Source organism: Megachile rotundata, chromosome 10 (assembly GCF_050947335.1).
Source record: "Megachile rotundata isolate GNS110a chromosome 10, iyMegRotu1, whole genome shotgun sequence".
In the NCBI taxonomy this organism is placed as follows: domain Eukaryota; kingdom Metazoa; phylum Arthropoda; class Insecta; order Hymenoptera; family Megachilidae; genus Megachile; species Megachile rotundata.
This window is the reverse complement of record NC_134992.1, coordinates 6,066,019-6,086,808: the sequence shown is the minus strand read 5'-3', so window position 1 is coordinate 6,086,808 and position 20,790 is coordinate 6,066,019. Positions and strand designations below refer to the sequence as shown.

General features: G+C 28.7%; 3 protein-coding genes across 4 annotated transcripts; all 3 read left to right on the top strand.

Annotated features, from left to right (window-relative positions):
* Positions 1 to 580: 580 nt before the first annotated feature.
* CSP3 (chemosensory protein 3) lies at positions 581 to 6,175 on the top strand. Of its 2 annotated transcripts, none has more exons than XM_012298264.2 (3): positions 581 to 738; positions 4,166 to 4,369; positions 5,738 to 6,175. In XM_012298264.2, the coding sequence occupies exons 2-3, from the start codon at positions 4,171 to 4,173 to the stop codon at positions 5,932 to 5,934; spliced, it is 396 nt and encodes a 131-aa protein (XP_012153654.1). In that variant the 5' UTR covers positions 581 to 738; positions 4,166 to 4,170; the 3' UTR covers positions 5,935 to 6,175. The 2 variants fall into 2 exon arrangements, with proteins under 2 accessions (XP_012153654.1, XP_076392877.1); XM_076536762.1 differs by lacking the exon at positions 581 to 738 and adding an exon at positions 745 to 843.
* Positions 6,176 to 6,316: 141 nt separating this feature from the next.
* Positions 6,317 to 16,612, top strand: LOC100881995 (protein sneaky). The gene is made up of 6 exons (XM_003700182.3): positions 6,317 to 9,423; positions 10,845 to 11,060; positions 11,407 to 11,708; positions 12,456 to 12,643; positions 13,447 to 13,973; positions 15,287 to 16,612. The coding sequence occupies exons 1-6, from the start codon at positions 9,133 to 9,135 to the stop codon at positions 15,932 to 15,934; spliced, it is 2,172 nt and encodes a 723-aa protein (XP_003700230.1). The 5' UTR covers positions 6,317 to 9,132; the 3' UTR covers positions 15,935 to 16,612.
* A 2,278-nt stretch (positions 16,613 to 18,890) lies between these two features.
* On the top strand, positions 18,891 to 20,501 carry CSP4 (chemosensory protein 4). The gene is made up of 2 exons (XM_003700166.3): positions 18,891 to 19,165; positions 20,166 to 20,501. Exons 1-2 carry the CDS (start codon positions 18,970 to 18,972, stop codon positions 20,360 to 20,362), a joined length of 393 nt encoding a protein of 130 aa, XP_003700214.2. The 5' UTR covers positions 18,891 to 18,969; the 3' UTR covers positions 20,363 to 20,501.
* The last annotated feature ends 289 nt before the right edge of the window (positions 20,502 to 20,790 follow it).

Here is a 20,790-nt window from a genome sequence, read left to right as displayed (position 1 = left end):
TTAAGTTTATGCTCATTGACAGTTGCTTTTTCAATTTTGCTTTTACTGTACTTTTGTCAAATACAAATTATGTTTTTATTTTTTCCGGGAAAACGAAATATTAAATATACCTTAACGGCAATGAACCAATATTTACTATTTTTAAACATATGAATTATAAGAAGTTTCTTGCTAAAATATACTTTCTTGTGTCACTAAACCTGTGTCTATATTTCCTTTGTGTAACTACAGCTGAGCAGCAAATACGAAAATTTGACTGGAAAATATAAAATAAGTCAAAACTTCTCAACAAAATATATATTATAATAAAATAAAGACATAATTATAATAAACATATTCATAATTCCAGTGAACGATATATAACAGATATAAATTAGATATAATTCTAATTTCAGTGAACGACATAAAATGCAGATTCGTGGAAACGTTTCGAGGTGCCTCAATGTAGGATGAAGCTCGTGAGCAACGTTAATGAGAATCAGAAAAAAAGACATTAAAATGCGCGTCATCATTGGATCAACAAGCAAGTCGAATATTTTCCAGAAGACCCAGCAAAACAAAGGTGAAGGTGTATAGGTTTCCAGGTGGGGTTCAGCCTGTATGAATCGTCGTCGATCCCACCTTCGTCCACCTTGAATATGTGCGTTTGATCCTACCACTGGAAACCTGGATCATATATAAGCATCGCGAGCCAAGAAATCTCTACAATTGCATCTAATCGCAGCTTATTACGTTCAGGTGAGTGTTTCGCGCCTTCGAAAGTGACTCGCCATCTTGTGCGTACTTACATCTCACGCTGTGACGATCACCGACCACCGGTTCACTTTGACATAATCGACTAAGGTGATTGTATCGCAAGTTCAGTAGTACACATGTACACGTGACAGATATTGTTAACAAACTTTTATTGTCCATTAATGTAAATTAAAATAAATTACAATAATTTTTATTGATATTGAGGCAAACAGCTTTAAATTAAATACTCAAACTTTTATTTAATATATTCAAACTTTAATTATGTACTTTCAAACTTATTCTATTTAAGGCAAATATAAAATGATGAAGTACTACATAAATTTTATTTGGAGAAAAATAGGTCGAAAAATTTGATGGTAAAAATCTAATAGTTTTTAGTTAATGGAAATGTAAAAGAGTAAAATCATGTAAACATTTTTCTTTGTAGAAAGTAAGTGAAATTTACTTCAATAAGTGAAAAATGAAAATATTTTGTGACAATTATTGGATGCAAATTGTTAATGAAAAGTGTGCTCATACATTTACTAATGTTTTTGAGAAATTATACAGTAAATTATCTTCATTTTACTTTCTGTAATTTAGAGTTTGATTCTGTAATCCTTTGGGATGTAAACAAAATTTAAAATCGGATTCTTGCGTTGTAATTATTAAAAATGAATCTTTTGGAGATGTCTTAAAGTGTCAGTGTGAAATTATTTCCATTTCGATATAATTAAATTATAAATATTAAGTCTTCATTGAAACAGTAAAAATTAAGTTTGAAGTTAACATTTTATTAAAGTCTGAAATTGCAGTAGTCTTTGATATCATTACTACTTGCAGTCAGATAAGTTTCAAAAAAATTCAATAATTTTTTGTTATAAAAATAATAAACTGTGTTTGCGATACAATCATCTTAACTCAAAGGGAAAAATTTTTATGTACTCCAACATTATTAATTTCGTGAAGTAGCGAATGAATACTTTGTCAATTGTACTTTAAATAATTATAAATTGCAGTAGAGAATATACGATAGATACAACACGTGATTTATTGTTTTACTTAACCAGAAAGTGTAAACGTTATATACCGGATGACAGTAATCGTTTTTAATTCTTAGAATACGGAGTAATCTATAGTTTCAGTGCTAAATCACTGACGTAATAGTTACGTCTAAAAGCAATTAACGTATTTACAGTTTCATTTACACAAATCAAAAGAACTTCAATTTTCAAGTTAAGAAATTAAAACAAAAATTTTAAATGTAAATTAAGACATTACATTTTTACTTTCAAATTTTAAAATGTCAATAAACTCAAAACTTCTTAAGTTTTAATTTAAAATAGTTGAACAATTCTAATTTCAGTTGCAATTAAAATTATGATCTGAACTGTACAACTCCATTTTGAGTCTCAAATTAAAATATTAAAACGATCAACTTTTAATTACGATTTAAGAATTTTAATTATAGATTGACACTAGAACTACCGGCATTAAATAATCGTTTATTGAAGAATGAAAAATAAAATGAAAAGGGAAGTAAATAAATACTAAAGCATCAAGTAACATATAGAACTAGTTTTCACCTCAACAAAATATGACAGACATTTCCATAAAATCACGTCAATAAAATTTTGTAATATAAAATGAGAAATTTGAAACCAGTCATTTTGACTTTATTTGTGTTAAAAAGAACAATAGTAGAAACAGATTTCTATTTGAAAGTGCAGTGAAATTTTTTACGTAAGTAACAATAAATCGAAAATTAGTGAGCACTTATCTACGCAAGTGGAGCATAGGAAACGTATCATTCCAAGCTTCTGGTTAGCGCATAATATCCGTTTATAGTACCCCCAGGGTTAAACGTTGTATAGCAACATTATAAAACTGTTAGAAAAGGAGAAAGAACAATGTTATATAACATTAAGTTAGATAACATTTCTCGTGTTATATAGCAAATTATATCAACATCTGTAATACGTAACAGTTTTCATATTCATCGAGTGTTAAATGAAAACATCATTAAATAGGGCAAAGTATGCAATTAATGGCGCGCTAAGATCATCCATAACTGTTTGTATACTGTTTTGAAATCTACATTGCAAGGTTTTTAAAATTTTGTATTTTGCAAAATATGTGTGTGTTAATATGTGTCACATATTTAAATATATATTAATTTTTATATAACGTATGTATGTAATTGTAAATTTCTTCAAATTTGTTGGATAGTTCAAAGTTATTATTACTTGTCTAATATTGTTTTCTAGCACCACTTTGAAATTTTGTATTAAATTGGGTTTCATAGAATAATATACAATTTTTTACTGTTAATATCAGATACTGGTAGTTGGTGTGCAATACTTCAACTATTGATATTTGGTTTCATTTATTATGTGTAGTTAATACTATTATTTTATGTTATTATCATGTAGGTTACGTTACTATGTTACTGTCGTACCTTATTATTATACGTAATCATTTTACTTATTATAAGTAGTTATTCAACCTGTTCTACTGTACGATAGTATTATACTGCAGTACTATACCATAGTACTATATTATTACATTATAGTATTCTCTCATAAATAAAAAGAAAATTTTTACTTTCTGCTTCTTATAATAGTAGACACATAATGTCCTTTCATTGACATTTCATATTTTTTCATAAATTAATTTATTTTATTTTATTATATGTTGTCTTGAATATCTTACTTTTTAAGACAACATAAAGTAAATTTAAAATAAAATAAAATAATTTATAACAAAATATGAAATGTCAATGAAAGGACATTATGTGTCTATTATTATAAGAAGCAGGAAATAAAATATTTGGATATTTTACCTTATTAAATAATTCAAGTAAACCTCAAAGAAAATTATGCAACATGTTGCCAATTAGTCTATATCAGGTTAATGCAATCATAAACTATTCAATTTGTCACTATTGATATTATAAAATAATGCCAAACTTGTTATTACGATACTAAAAAAGGATAACCTACACAAAATGTAATCCTATTGCAAAATAAGGTCATAAAATTAGTTCTTTCATTTTATCATACTGTTTAGTTATACCTACAATATGGATACTGCTTTCTTAGATAAATAGTTGAAAGTTTCAAAGCTTTTAATCTCTCATCGTACTTTGACGAGTCTCACTAGTGACGCACTCATTGCTCACACTGACAAACTTTGCTCAAATTAATACTCTTTTACTACAAATAAAACTTAAAATTTAGGTCTAACTATAACTTGAATAATGAAAGATTGCTGAGTATAAAATGCTCATAACATTTTATTCTCCTTTGTTTGTTTTAATATTACAACTATGAATAGTAATTTGTGGCTGACGCATCTAGCAAATGAATTGTACGGCAAGGGGTGAAATATACAACTAAATTTAATTTCTCATTGAAATTTGTTATAACAGAAACCATGAAACTGTCAGTGCTTTGCTTGGTCCTCGTTGTGGCGGTTGCTTTCGTAGCCGCACGCCCTGAAGAAGGAACATACACGACCAAATTCGACAATGTCGACGTTGACCAAATTCTTCACAGCGACCGATTGTTGAACAATTACTTCAAATGCTTGATGGACGAAGGCAGGTGCACGTCTGATGGCGCTGAACTCAAGAGTAAGTACCACAATGTAATTTGTTTCAAATTTAAACCGTAGAACTTTCAATAGCTCAAACAATTTTGAATGTCAAATTTTTATTCGAATAATTTCGAATACAATTTTTTTTTTATTTGTATAAATTCAAATACGAGTTTTTTTTATTTGTATAACTTCGAATACGATTATTTTTATTTGAGTAACTTTGAATACGAATTGCTTTACTTGAGTAACTTCGAATACGACTTTTTTTTATTTGAATAATTTCAAATACAAATTTCTTTTTATTTGAATAACTTCAAATACGAATTTTTTTATTCGAATAATATCAAATACGAATTGTTTTATTGAAATCATTTCGAATAAGAATTTTTTCATTCGAGTAATTTTAAGTAGGAATTTATTATTCGAACAATTTGAATAATTTCGAGTGGAAATATTTTACTCAAATTTAAATAAATATTTATACTATTACAAAAAAATTGTTTCACTTTTATAAAGAAGTAAAATATTATATCAAGTCCAATTTGAAAAAGTGTCGGTGAAATATAGAAAAAATTAATGTAATGGGTATGACTTTTTTTTTAATGCAAGACCTTGGACTTAGAATAATAAATATTTGGTTGCGCAATATTTAATGTAATCGTTACAACATTATTGTAAAAAATTAATTTTACCTATTTCGTGTATGTTATTTACATTTTAATTAATGTGCTGCAACTTCTTTATTCTACGAAATTAGAGTTTTTTAAACTAATTCAACAAATTTAACTAATTTAACTAATTTAACTAATTTAACTAATTTAACTAATTTGACTAATTTAACTAATTTAACTAATTTAACTAATTTAACTAATTTAACTAATTTAACTAATTTAACTAATTTAACTAATTTAACTAATTTAACTAATTTAACTAATTTAACTAATTTAACTAATTTAACTAATTTAACTAATTTAACAAATTTCACTAATTTAACTAATTTCACTAATTTTACTAATTTCACTAATTCTACTAATTCTACTAATTCTACTAATTCTACTAATTTTACTAGTTTTACTAATTTTACTAGTTTTACTAATTTTACTAATTTTACTAATTTTACTAATTTTACTAATTTTATTAATTTTACTAATGTTACCAATGTTACTAATTTTACTAATTTAAGAAATTTAAGAAATTGAACTAATTTAACTAATTTAGGTAATATTTAACCTAATTAGTGTAACTAGTTTTACTAATTTAACTAGTGTAACTTATTTCACTAATTTAACTAGTGTAACTAGTCACTGATTTAACTAATTTACCAAGTACAACTAGTTTCCTTAATTTACCTAATTTAATGAATATAATTAAGTAAACTAATTATTCCTTTTGCAATGTTTAGAGATCTTACCTGACGCCCTGGAGACCGAGTGCAAGAAGTGTACCGAGAAACAGAGGGAAGTAACGAAGAAAGTGATCAAGCATTTGGTGAACAACAAACCCGAGATGTGGCAGAAACTAGTCGACAAATACGACCCCGAAAAGAAATACCGAGTCAAATTCGAGAAGGAAGCGAAGGAAATCGGCGTCCCCGTCTAACCACCTTTGAAAATGAAGGAAAAGTGTTTTTTGTTTATGTTTAATCTAGAAGACAGTTAAAGTTTTTATAAATAATTTCATCGCTCTTTACGAATATGATTGCTCTCTCGAACACGTAATCGATCGGTGATTCGTGTATAAAAGCTACGTTAGAACCGAAACGTGTAACGAAAAAAAATTAAAAACTCAACAAGTTCTTTTGTCTGTTTGTCCTTTTGAAAATAAAGTTTCGTCAAGTTCATGAGTTTCGTAATATTCTGTGCTCGTTCGTACTCTCCTTTTACTTTCGACGCCATGGAACGGGAACGTCTAGATTTCCAGCGATTTGTATTCGACATGCGGCTTTTAACTGACCACCGATGCCTTTCTGGACACCGATAAATATCCACCGCCATTATGTAATTTTGAAAGCGAACCACGTTGTTTTAATACCACAACCTTCGTATTAAATTTACTATAATTCATCCTGCTTCTAATGTTCGTTGATAGCAGCCGTGTTTAGAAATTAATGTTTTGTAATCAATAGAGGAACTGAGAAATCCGAATATCGAGTGTCTGATCCGCTGAATTATTCTTTTATTCATTGCAGTACGGGATTTAAGGACGTAAGAGTGAATTATGGCATGTTAGCTTGAAAGTCGAGGTTTGAAATCTCATGGCGTAACAATTTAAAGGTCTAGGTGCAATACGAACCTTGTTAATGGCTTAGCCATTTGAAGGTCTAGGTTTAAGACTAGTCTTATTAATGACGAAACAATTTGAAGATTTAGATTTATTACAAATCTTTTAATGGCGTAGCAATTTGAAGGTTTAGGTTTAAGACAAGTCTTATCAATAGCCTAACAATTTGAAGGTTCATGTTTACTACAAATCTTCTTAATGGCGTAACAATTTGAAGGTCTAGGTTTGATACAAATCTTATTAGTGGCTTAGCAATTTCAAGGATCAGGTTTAAGACAAGTTTTATTAATGGTATAACAATTTGAAGCTCTAGGTTTAATACAAATCCTATTAATGGTTTAGCAATTTGAAGGTTTAGATTTAAGACGAGTATTATTAAGGTATAACAATTTGAAGGTCTAGGTTTACTATAAATCGTTTTAATGGCGTAACAATTTGAAGATCTAAGTTTAAGACAAGTCTTATTAATCCCTTGCACTATGACTTATTTCTGAGGTGCGTCAGTCAGAACTGACTAATTAAAGCTACAATATTAAAACCGACAAAAAACTTTGAAATGTTATGTCAATATGTTATTATTTAATCGTTGACTATACAAATTATAATTGGGCTTGAACTCCAAATTGAAGCGTATTAAAAATTTGAGTAAAATTGATCATGGCCGAAGTACGAGTGCGTCACGAGTCAGACTCGTCAAAATAGTGCAAAGGGTTAATGGTATAACAATTTGAAGCTCTAGGTTTATGACAAGTCTTATTAATGGCTAATCAACTTGGAGGTCTAGGTTTAATACAAATCTTATTAACAGCTTTGCAATTTGAAGATCTAGGTTTAAGAAGAGCCTTATTAATTACATAACTTTGAAGGTTTTCATTAATAGAAATTTGAAGGTTTAAGTTTATTACAAATCTTCTAATAGCGTAGCAAATTGAAGGTCGAGGTTTAATACAAATTTCATTTATGGCATGTCAGTTTGAAGATTGAAGTTGAATACAAATTTTATTTATGACATGTCTGTTTGAAGGTCGAAGTCTAATATAAATTTTAATTATGACATATCAGTGTGAATATTGAAGTTTAATACAAATTTTATTTATGAGGTGCCAATTTGAAGGTCAAAGTTTAATACAAATTTTATTTATGAGGTACCAATTTGATGTTCAAGGTTTATTATAAATTTTATTTATGACAGTTTAATTTTAAATATCTAATATGACGTATCAGTTTAAAAAGTGAGGATTGAAATGTAACACATCTTAAATTTAACAAACATATAAATTTAGAAAAGTAGTGATATAAATATTAAAAAACGTAATTCCTTCAAGTTTTTAGATTTATAAACCTAAAAATTTAGCAATTTGAGGATTTAAAAATATAATTTTTATGTTTCCAATTTCTATACCCTTAAATCTAGAAATTTGAAAATATTGGAATATTTAATTTTTACATTTCTAGATTTGAAAATATGGGAGTATCAAAGTTATTGATTTTTGGATGTGAGGATGTGGAAATTTAGAAGCTTACAGTTTCGAAAGGTTGGAAATTTAGAAATATATTTTAAAATTTTACATTCCTCTTTGCAAATTAGAATTAAAATTTTGTAAAGTGATAATGTTGGAAATTTAGAAATTTAGAAATGTAGAAAGTTGGAAATTTGGAAAATTGGAAAGCAAGACATTTGGAAAGTAGGAAACTTGGAAATTTGGAAATTTGGAAAATTGGAAAGTTAAAAAATTGGACAATTGTAAGGTTGAAAAGGTCAAAAGTGGGAAAATTGGAAAATTGAAAAATTGAAAAATTGAAAAATTGAAAAGTGGGATGGCTGGAAATTTAAAAAGTTAGCAGTTTGAAAAATTGAAAATTAAAAGACTGGAATATTAAGAAAGGTATAAATTTAGCAACTTAAAAGGTTAAAAATGTGTAAATAAAAACTCCTATAATTAACTTTAAAAAATTTAAGAATTAATGTCTAAAAAAATTAAACATCACTCCTTTAATTCTTCAAATTTTTAAACATTTACATTTCCAATTCAGGAATTTAACAATTCACAAACTGTTATCTTCAAAAATTTATAAAAATGGGAACACATATCATTACCCTTCAAGTCTTCACATTTCTAACTTTAGTAACAGATTACCCCTTTACATTCTTACCACCACAACCACAAAACATTCTAAGCACAAAACAAATCGTCTTATTAAATTCCATTTGTTCCCAGTAGAATCCAATCAACAATTTAATCTCTCTCGGTTGTCGATATGCTACAAATGAGTATTTCGAAACGTGACAAACAAGTTTCATTAGAGATTCACGTCGCTGCGATTAATGAATCACAGTGATAAATTATGGTAATTTAAATGGACTGTATACAGGGGAAAAAAAGAGTGACAATCTGAGAATAGATGTCAAGGATTTCTTCTCTAACCAACAAGACGATAACACTTCGATTCTCATACGTTATACTAATCGATTTTATGACGTAAAAAACTCAAATCTTTTATCTTACATAAGACAAAATGTCTGGTTTAGAAAAAACGACGAATTTGGGTGTTCGAGTGGAAAAATTCAAAAAAAGTTTCTTCAAGTATTATCTGAAAAATTGTCCTACACTGTTTCATATTTGCTACGATCCCATAGGCACTCATAAGAAGGCACGTGCTTTTGTAGGATTTTTACTTGGATTCTTTATGGCTGTACTTTTGTACGAGGGCATTATCGTTGATTTGGGGTTTGATAGATATACTAGTTTGAGTCTTGGTGCTATTGTTGTAGTGATGCTGTCAGTTGGATGTGCTGCTTCAATTCAGGTAAGCTTCAATTTAAGTCAGATATGTGCTGTACAATTTTGTTTTGTGTAAGCTTCAATTCCAGTCAGGCATGTGTTGTGCAATTTTTTTTTGTGAATAGTTCACTTTTAATGGTTGCACTGAGGATGAAACGACCCCAGGTAATTTAACTTCCAGTTTAGATTCTTTATATCCCGAAAATTTGAATAAATACATTTTTTAAAACCCTGGTATTTTTTTCTTACATTGTTATATCTCAAGAGGGCTCCGTTAAAATTTTAGTTCTTTATATTAAAATCGCAAGAAATTTTGAACTCTTCTGTGAAGACCTCTTCACTTTTAAAATAATGAGTAGTTTCTTTGTAAGAAATATTTTTGGTGGCTGGAGTCTTAAATTTTCAAAACCACAAATACTTAGGTTTGCAAGTTTTCAAATTAAAAGCTCTCAAATACTTAAATCCCCAAGTTTGCAAATTCGTAAATTTCCAAATTTCTAAATCTTCAAGTTTACAAATTTAAAATTCCCAAATATTCAATTTTGTAAATTTTCAAATTTTATAGTTCTCGAGTCATTATATCCTTATAGTTTCAAATCCTTAAATCTCCGAACTCCTAAATCCCTAAATCCCCAAATCTTCAAGTTTATAATTCTTCAAATCCCCAAATACAAAAACCCCAAATCTCCAAATTTTCAAGTTTACAAACTACAAAATTTTTAAGCTGCCAAATCCTTAAATCTCCAAATTCCTAAATTCCCAAATCTCTAAATCCCCAAATCGTCAAGTTCACAAATTTTTAAATCCCCAAATACTCAAATCTCAAATCCCCAACTTCTTAAATTTTCAAGTTTACAACTTTTCAAATTTTAAAGTTCTCAAATCCTTAAATCCCCAAATCCTCAAATCCCCAAATCCCCAAATCTTCAAATCCACAAATTTTGCAAACTTTCAAATTTTTTATTTCTCCAATCCTCAAATTTACAAATTCCTAAATCCCCTAAATCTCCAAATCCCCAAATCCCCAAATCCCCAAATCCCCAAATCCCCAAATCCCCAAATCCCCAAATCCCCAAATCCCCAAATCTCCAAATCCCCAAATCCCCAAATCCCCAAATCTCCAAATCTCTAAATCCTCAAATATCCAAATACTCAAATACCCAAACCCCTAAATCTTCAAATCCTCAAGTTTACAAACTTTCAAATTTTAAATTTCTCAAATTCTGAAATCTCCAAATTTCTAAATTCCGAAATTCAAGGTATTTAGAACAGTTTACAACGAACATATCAAAATGCATGCACGAACGTTGCAACGGTCACCATTCTGCAGGCGCAATATTTGTTCATTTCATTCGATTATAATTTTCACATAAACAGACAAATATTATATCTGGATACTATACTCACACAAAAATAAATTAAAAGATATTACCTTCACTGTTATAGGTCAGATGCGTTTGCCTTTTGACAGTGCCAGCATTTTTTGGTCGTTCAGGTCGCAGTATGCTAAGAGCGTTAGTTCTAGCGTACATAATAGCTGGGCCATTATTTAACTTGATGTATAACGCGAAAGAAGTGATGAGGACATTTGCTTGCACCTCACAATTGACGTACAATCTCACCAAAACACGATTTGATCTGATGTTCAAACCTTTTCAACAGGTACCTTTCATAAAATAATTTTATTCAAAATGGTACAAAACATTCTTATAATCGCCATATTTAAAAGGAATATACTATTTCATTAACTAAACATATATTATATTATATCATTATATTTATTATTTATTACGTGTATATTTATTTTTGTATTATGTTACATTATTCATTATATTACATTGCTGATTGAAATGCAATACGAATACTAAAATAATATGTATTTCAATCTCTAATTACAATTATCACGAGACTAAGCGTACTAATACTTCCGTAATTCATCGTACATTTCAAACACGCATTCGCACATAAGTGCCCGATAAAATTCAATTGTGTCTATTATAATCAAAAGGCCATTCATGCTATGAAAGCAGACGCGAATGAAATAAAAGACACCTTATCTTCCGTGAGAGACTTAATGAGCCCCATCGTGGAAGAAGTCGAAGGAGAGGAAGAAATGCGGCGACTGAAAGAGGAAAACGATTACTTGGATGAATTACAAGGTGACACAAAGAGAAGCCAGGAAATCGAGGAGAAACACGAGAAACAAATCGAGAATGCTAAAACCGATGCTGACGTATTCGAAGCTAAATACAAAAAGAAAATCGAAGCAAGATGCGAGGAACAACTTAGCAAGGGCGCAACAAGATGTAGGTACGTCTTGAAAATCTGCCATTTTGTACATCAGTATGCAATTATAAATTATATCCTGTAAACGGGTTAAAGATTATAATTGCTATATTGCAATATTGCAATTGTGTAATTGTGTAATTTTCAATTTTTCCATTTTTCAATGTTACAATTTTATAATTTTGCAATTTTGCAATTTTACAATTTTACTATTTTACAATTTTACAATTTTACTATTTTACAATTTTACAATTTTACAATTTTACAATTTTACTATTTTACAATTTTACAATTTTACAATTCTTCAATTTTACAACTCTCCAACTCTTCAACTCTTCAATTCTTCAACTCTTCAACTCTTCAACTCTTCAATTTTTCAATTCTTCAATTCTTCAATTCTTCAACTCTTCAATACTTCAACTCTTCAATTCTTCAATTCTTCAATTCTTCAACTCTTCAACTCTTCAACTCTTCAACTCTTCAACTCTTCAACTCTTCAACTCTTCAACTCTTCAACTCTTCAACTCTTCAACTCTTCAACTCTTCAACTCTTCAACTCTTCAACTCTTCAACTCTTCAACTCTTCAACTCTTCAACTCTTCAATTCTTCAATGTATGAATATACAATGTACATGTTTATACACATTATACATGTATGTATAAGTGATAATATATTTACATATCAAAAAGTGCAATATTTAAAAATTTCATGCAGTCATGAAATTATATGTATAAATGAAATATTTAAAGATTATATGTATGTATTTATAGGGACATGTTTGGCGATGCTTATAACAAATGTTACGAAAAAGTGACCGTCTTTGTTGCGTGGCTCCTGTGTTGGCCTATGAAGCTTACTTTCGTTTGCAATTTAGTTCAAGCACTCGGAGGTTCAAGCATTTGTGATCCTGAAGGAAAAGTCGATAGCGGTATCGGTGAAGGATATGCTGCTCTAAAAAGTATGTCTTTCGATGAACTTTATTGCATAATAAATGATAGACTTGATAGCATGAACGTCAAGTTATTATTTGCTATAGAAAACCTTGATACATTTCAAACACTTCTGGTAGAAATGTAAATAGGTACATTTATAAATTTCTAATTTTTAACATTTTTAATCAGTAAATTTGAAAATGATGATGTTGAGAACTTTTTACATTTCTAAAATTGAAAATGATGAAGTGAAGAAGTTTCTCAAATTTATAAATTTTATAGGTGTAAAGATTGGAAATTTAATAATTTAAAAATTTGAAGTTAAGAAGTTTTTCAATTTAATAATTTAAAAATTTTAAGTGAAGATTTAAAATTTATTTATAGATTTGAAAATTTTGTAAGGTTAAAAATTAGAAATTCAGTAATTAAAAAATTGAAGTTTTTATAATTCTTACCTTGTAAAAATTATGGAAATTTATTGTAAATTTATTGAAGCTTTACAGTAAATTTCTTAAGTTTACTTAAGTCCATATGTATTGTAACTTTCTCAAGTTATTTCTAACTTATAACTGTACTGCAAATTTACTACAAGTAAGTTTTACTACATGTAAGTTTATCATAAGTCTAATTCAAGTTTATCAGACTTGCTTAAGTTCAATAAAAATTCCATAATTTTTCAAACCAAAAGTTTCCATAATACTTCAAACCAAAACAAAGTAATATCATTTTACTCAACCAGTCAACTCCAGCTTCACAAAACGTACATAAAATTACCCTTACAAGAACCTTAATCTATGTTAAAGTTCAACGAGGCGATCCTTCTTCAAAGGTACCCGAGACGAGCTCAGCAGGAGCTTAAAAGACGCAAAACTTCAGTACAAAATCAAGAAACCAGCCGTGATTTTGGATCTTCAAGACTCAGCCGAGGCTGCAAAGGCTGTGATGCACCAATTCGCCGTACGAAGAAAACTTTTCGAGACCGTGATGATAACCGTGAAAAGATGCTTATCCTTCGTGTTTCTAAAAATCATTTTGAATGCTCAAAAATACCACGATAAGTATCTGACGGAAATTGAGCACGATAATATTTATGTGACGCCTTACTTCCGGAGAATCGACGCAAGAAGAAAAGCACGTGGCAGCATGACGCTGTTGCCGCTGAAGAAAATTGAAAGAAAAAAATTTGTTGATCCTTATAGCTGGAAACCTAGTTCTGCTGAAGGTTTTCATTTGGTAGGACAAACGGTGAAATTGCTCCTTGAACTAATTACGGCGACCATTTTTGTTATTTTGGATTGGCTGTTCTTTGAAGCGCTGGATTTGATCAGGAGACATGCTTATGTAGAGTATACTCAGGTAGGTTTATTTGAATTCTGTGGAGTGCTTTTCGAGTTATCAAATTTTCAAAATTTTAGATTTTTCAAGTTTTTAGTTTTACTAATTTTCACATTTCTAAATTGTTTAATTTAAAATATTTTTTATTTTTGAGGTCTTATATTTTCAAATGTACACAATTGGGAAATTATCTAATTTAGGGATTTTTAGGTACTTATGCTTGCAAATTAAATTATGAAAATTTCAAGTTTCTAAATTTTAAAAATTTAAATTCTCTAGTTTGCAATTTCCAAATTTTTAAATTCTCAAGTTCCAAAATTTCAAAATTTAAATTCTCAAGTTTACAATTTTCAAATTATTGAATCCTCGAGTTTCTAAATTTTCAAAACTTAAATTCCCAAATTTCCAATTTTCAAATTTTTAAATTCTCAAGTTTCTAAATTTTCAAAACTTAAATTCCCAAGTTTCCAATTTCCAAATTGTTAAATTCTCAAGTTCCAAAATTTCAAAATTTAAATTCTCAAGTTTATTCTTTCAAGTTTTATAAATTTCCAAACTTTGAAATTCTCAAGCTTCTAAATTTTCAAAATTTAAATTTTTAGGTTTCCAATGTTCAAATTTTTAAATTCTCGAGTTCAAAAATTTACAAATTTTTAAATTTATCTTAAAATTGTCAACTATTCATATTCTCAAATTATCAAATTTCCAAATTATTTAATAGCTAAAATTCGTAATTTGTAATTTTTCAAATTTCTAAATTTTCAAATTCACAGATCAACAACTTCCCAAATTTTCAAAATCTTAAATGTTCATACACACACACACACACACACACATTTCAATAATTACTTATGTATACATATGTATGTATGTGTATGTACACCATATATGTACCTATTACACGAGTTTAGTAACTTACATAAAATTTCTTATTGACGCAACTCAAATAATCTAAAAAGTACTTTACTTTGATTTGAATTATTATTTATACGTATATCTGAATTATTTGTGAATACGTCACATATGTACCTACTATTACACATACACATACATGTATTACAATAAATCATACTTATCAAATATTATAAATCAAAGTAAAATACTTTTCAGATTATTTGAGTTGCGTCAATAAGAAATTTTATATAGGTTACTAAACTCATATTGTAGGTACATATGTGTACAATGTAATGTCTATTACTTAACACTCAAACAACACCATCCACATTTCTCTTAATTTCCAACTTACCAGACATATCACATCAAACACTACAGTAAAATAGACTAAATACAGTAAATAAAATACAATAAAATACAGTAAAATTTTTCTATTTCAGACAGGTCACCACGACCTCCTGCTAGAAATTCGTGGCACAGGAGTGATAGCAAACCTAATACGAAGCGCGATTCGAGGTTTCAACGTAAAAAAGCACATCAAAACAGTGGTTACAAACGAAGCGTGTCTCCCAAAACCAACGAAACTCTCCACCTACGTGATCCTCAAGATCTACGGAACGTTCCTAGGGATTTTCTTGCTAATCTTCGCATCCATTTACACCCAGCGTACTCGCCGAGGGATTTGTTCCTTTTTCTATCGAAAAAGAGAGAAGAGACGAGTGCTGTTTCTTTATAACGAGAGTCTACGACGCAGACTCTCTTTCGCGAAATTTATGAAGGTGAAAGTGAGGAGTATGGTGAGGACGCGTCGTTTGGAATACGAGGTAGACTTTTGGATGGCTCTGAGGTTAAAATGGCCGGATCGTTTTGGATGGCTGCAGTTTTTCGAGTGTGCTAGGGATAGGTGTTTAATTTGCGAGGAAGTGGAGCCTAGAAGAGGCCCGAAACATAGACAATGCACTACACCTGGTTGTCCTTTTGTTCATTGTGCTGAATGCTGGAGGGATGTAGGGAAAGTGTGTTACGCTTGCGCGGAGTCCTCGGATACGGATTCGGAAGAGTACGATACTCAACGTAGCGATTTTTAATTTTTATCTATATACTCTTACTCTTATTTTTATTAATATTCTTGCAATTTTAAAAATAATTTATGTTAGTTAGAAGGTTATGCCATTTTGGAGGCAAAATGATAGGTTTTCTGAGAAATGTTCTTCGGATGTACTTTTGTGTCATTTGGAGTTTAGAGAGGACGCAAAATGTCGGCGCATTGCTGCCATTTTGATGTTTAAATGTCAGCTTTGAAGTTAGTATGGCTACTAGGACAGTTTTTAATAAAAGTTATTTTATTTAACTATGGAAGATTTAACAATTTTGAAGCCCAAACTTCAACTTAAACATTTTCATATTTTTGACTCCAAATGACCGAATTCTCACATTTCTACATTAAAAAATGTTCAAATTATCGAATCTCCAAAATGACGTAACTGTATAACCTCTTGACGACCACAGTGAAAAATGCAGTTATATTATCATTATTACTTTTTATTAGATTACTTAACGTTGATTAACAATTATTTGTTATAGTTTGTAAATGTTTATTTCACGTAATTCATCAAATTTATATCTTATATAATCTTGTTGAATTGTATATAGATAATTTAAAAAGAAATTGCCATAATTCTATATTATTGCAAAGATACAATTATATATTAAGAGTTGAATGTAAGAATTATATCCATTTAAAATTAAAAATTACTGAAGTGAAGTTGTAATTTTGCTTATGATAACCTTTAGGATAATTTTGTCAAAATATAATTATAAACTATTGCATGAATTATAACATATGTTAATTAATTTCCCTTGCTTTATGTATTTATCTTTCTTCATGTAAAATAATATAAGTTGTATTACAAAATAAAATATGCACATATGTACATATGTATCTTTTCACTGTAATATAAAGTGACTATAATTTTAATAGTATACAAAACAATATACAATTTTTACAATATACAAAATATGTTTAATTTTAACAATATTCAAACTACGTTCAATTTTAATAATTTACAAAACAGTATTATAATTTTACTGTACATACAATAAAATATGTACATATGAACATAAGCATCACGTCAGCATACATGCATGGTTTGCTACACTCAGCCAGACATTTAATGACCCACCTTAGCACTCAAAGTACTTACAGTCCAAAAATATTTCCTAAAAGAGTAATGATATCACCATAGATGATAAAGTCACCTCCATTTAAATGTCACGTAGAAGAGTCGACAAGAAGCTTCAGATTTCAGGAAGAAACTTAAAACAATGTAGTTCGTTGAATTTATGAAGCTAGAAAAAACTGGACAGAATACAAAATCGTGTGTAGGAAGTATCATTTCTGGTATTACAATGTCTTATCTGTTCTACGTTCCTGTTAAGTACTGCACGCTTCCACGTAGTCCAATGTCGCCTCAAGGAGATGCTTGCTAGACTATAATATATCCCAGGGACAGAATTATTTATGCTCATTTGAAGTAATTCAAGGAAAAGCTGTGATTGTACAATGAATCGATTAGAATACATGTAATTTCATAGGCAATCGAATTCTGTTCACGTGTATGGTAAAAGATGCGTTTACTTGTTTGAACAGGAAACGGAGATTTAAGGATGGTCGGAAACGGAATTTTGTAACAGAATAGACGCTGGAATGTTTATAAAGGATACTTTTGTGATTACATTGTTGCTGATTGCAGAGTATGTATGAAATGACCAGACGCTCGCTATTAAGGAGATTGCCTCATTTTTGAACGCATTATGTGAGTTCTCAGAATTTAGTCACAAGTTTAGTCATTTAGTTCTCACAACTTAGTTTTTATTTACATCTTTTAAGTCTTTTTTATTGGAAGTCTGAAGTTTTCACGTTTGTGAAATTTTTATTTGTGCGAATTTACATTTGTGTAAATTTTTATTTGTGAAATATCATTTGTATCAAAATTATAGAATTGCAAGTTTTTCTAATTTAGAAATTTGGCAACTGTAAATCGCTAAATTTTCATGCCCAATATTGTGAATCATAAATTACCAAATTATTGTACTTAAAACTTCAGATATTCTTGAATAATTCGTATCTTTAAATGTAGAAATTTAGCCAATATAGATTCTATAAATAATTGAGTATTCATATTTAAAGTTACAATTCCTGAAATATCAAATTTCGGACTTGAGACATTTTTAAATAATTAACTTTCAAATTTAATAATTTATAGATTTTGAAATTATTCATTTTTCAATTTATAAATACAACAGTTACAAATTTAAGAATTTAGAAATTTGAGAGCTTCAAGTGTCAGAATATACAACTATTTATATTTTCTAAATCAAATATATAGATAATTAGCACTTTCGAATAAAGAAACAGAAATTATGAAATTAAAATTTTTAAATGGTCGAATTTAGAAATTCAAAAATTAAACATTTTCAAGTGTTTAGAATTAAAAAATTTCTAATTTCGAGTTAGCAATTTCCAATTCCCAATTTTCAATGTTCAATTTTCAATTTTGTTTTCAATTTTCAGTTTCAATTCTCAATTTTTAATTCTCAATTTTCCTTTCTCAATTTTCAATTCACAATTTTCAATTCTCAATTTTCAATTCTCAGTTTCAATTCTCAACTTTCAATTTTCAATTCTCACTCCTCAATTTTCAATTCCCAACTTTTAATTCTCAATTTCTAATATCAAATTTTGGAACTTCAACAACAGGACTATGTCTTATCATGTAACAAAGCATTTCATAATTGATACTCCATCGATATTGCACTTTTAATTCTTTCTACTCCCTCATTCAAAACCATATAACAAGACTCCATAATGATGAATGAAGACTCCTTGCAAGTCTGCATTACTCATCTTACGACACGTTTCCACAAAAGAAAAATTGTCCTTTCGTGCTCGTTTTTCCCCAACAAATTACAATTTCCTTCGAATAAGTATTGCAAATAATTGGTTACAATTTCATACAATATAACGAGCCATTTTCTGAGGATATAAGACGACGATTCTAACAAGCCTCTTCAGTTATCGAACCAGTCGCTACGTGGAGTTTGATGCTTTTCCGCAACGAAGATGAAGACCATATCAGTCGTTTTCATATTCGCAATCTGTATTTTTTTTGTACAAGTACTTGCCGAAGATAAATACACGACAAAGTATGACAATGTCGATATCGATGTGATATTGAACAACCACAGACTTCTGAATGGATATGTGAACTGTTTGTTGGATCGTGCGGCTTGTACTCCGGATGCTGCTGAACTCAAAAGTGAGTTTTTTGACTTGAAATTTTTATTATTACTGGAATTTTTGTTTGGGAATTAGTGGACTTCGTGAAAATATAATCACTGATCAAATTTTCGATTTATGTGTTAAATTTAAAGGCAGTAACATAATTAGTTAATATTAAATGTTACAATTGTTGAAATTTAAGTTATTTTGTGTTTATTTTTTTATTATTATATTATTTTTGTATACATCATTAGTAAAGGGTAATTTTTATAATTCGGAAATTTTGCAGTTTAGAAATTTTCAAATTTAAAAATTTGATAGTTTGGATATTCTTAGTTTAAAAATTTAGTGTTTTGGAAATTCTAGAATTTAGAAATTTTATATTTTGGATATTCTAAGATTTGAAGATTTAACATCTTGGAAATTCTTCAATTTAGAAATTTACTAATTTGGAACTTCTAAGATTTAATAATTTTCTAATTTTGAAATTCTCAAATTTAGAAATTGGCTAATTTACGACTTTTCAAATTTAGAAATTTGCTAATTTGTGATTTCTCAAATTTAGAAATTTGCTAATTTGGGACTTCTCAAATTTAGAAATTTGCTAGTTTTGAAATACTAAAATTTAGAAATCTAATAATTGGAGCATTCTAAAATTCAAAAATCGAAGATCTTCCAAATTTTAAAATAACAAAATTGAGTATTCACCAAGTAGATACTATTAATCTTTAAAAGCTATCATACGTCAAGTTTCACCCTAAACTTCTTTAAATGGCCGCAGTAAAATTCATCTATTCTATGATCATTTCTTTCGATAATAATCTTCAAAATGCATATATCAAATTATAAATAAAGTTCAATTACAATGTACATTAATAAATTTTTCTTCTTTTATTCATTTATTCATCATTCTTAATATATTTCCATGTTAAAAGCATTTTAAACATAGTTCCAGCACGTGTTTTTCTAGAAACGAACATTCAACAATAAAATCATCCACATCTCCTTAATAATTTCACTTCTAATTAAAATTACAGAAAATCTTCCCGATGCTTTGGAACACGAATGTTCAGCTTGCAGCGAGAAACAGAAAGAAATTGCTGATAAAATCTCCCATTATTTAATCGACAACAGAGTTGAAGATTGGAGTCTTTTGGAAGCAAAATATGATCCATCGGGTGCATATAGACAGCGTTATTTGGAATCCCGTGTCAAAGAGAAGTCTATTGATTAACCTGTGCGCCTTTGACACGTTGGCATGCAAATAAAATTCGTATTACAATCGACTGTCAACGAGATATGGGCAACACTTGTTTAAATATGCTTTATAAATACATAATGATGCACTGTAATAATTTTTCGTCAAATATTTAGTTAAAAATATTTAAATTTATCAAATTCACGTAATAATGTATCCGTAAGAAACTTTATTTACTAATGAAATGTTTATCAAGAAAATGTGAATCAAGCAAAAATTTTTAGAAAATAAAATTATTTAAAGGAAACAAAGTTTTATCATTGTAATTAATAATAATAGCTTTTTAAGACGAAAAATTTCAAATTATTTTTTCTCAAAATTTACTGTTTTTTAATTGATTTAAAATATTTGTGGATTGTAACCGAGTTGCAAAAAAGGACCGTTTTCAAAGATGGATACATAAT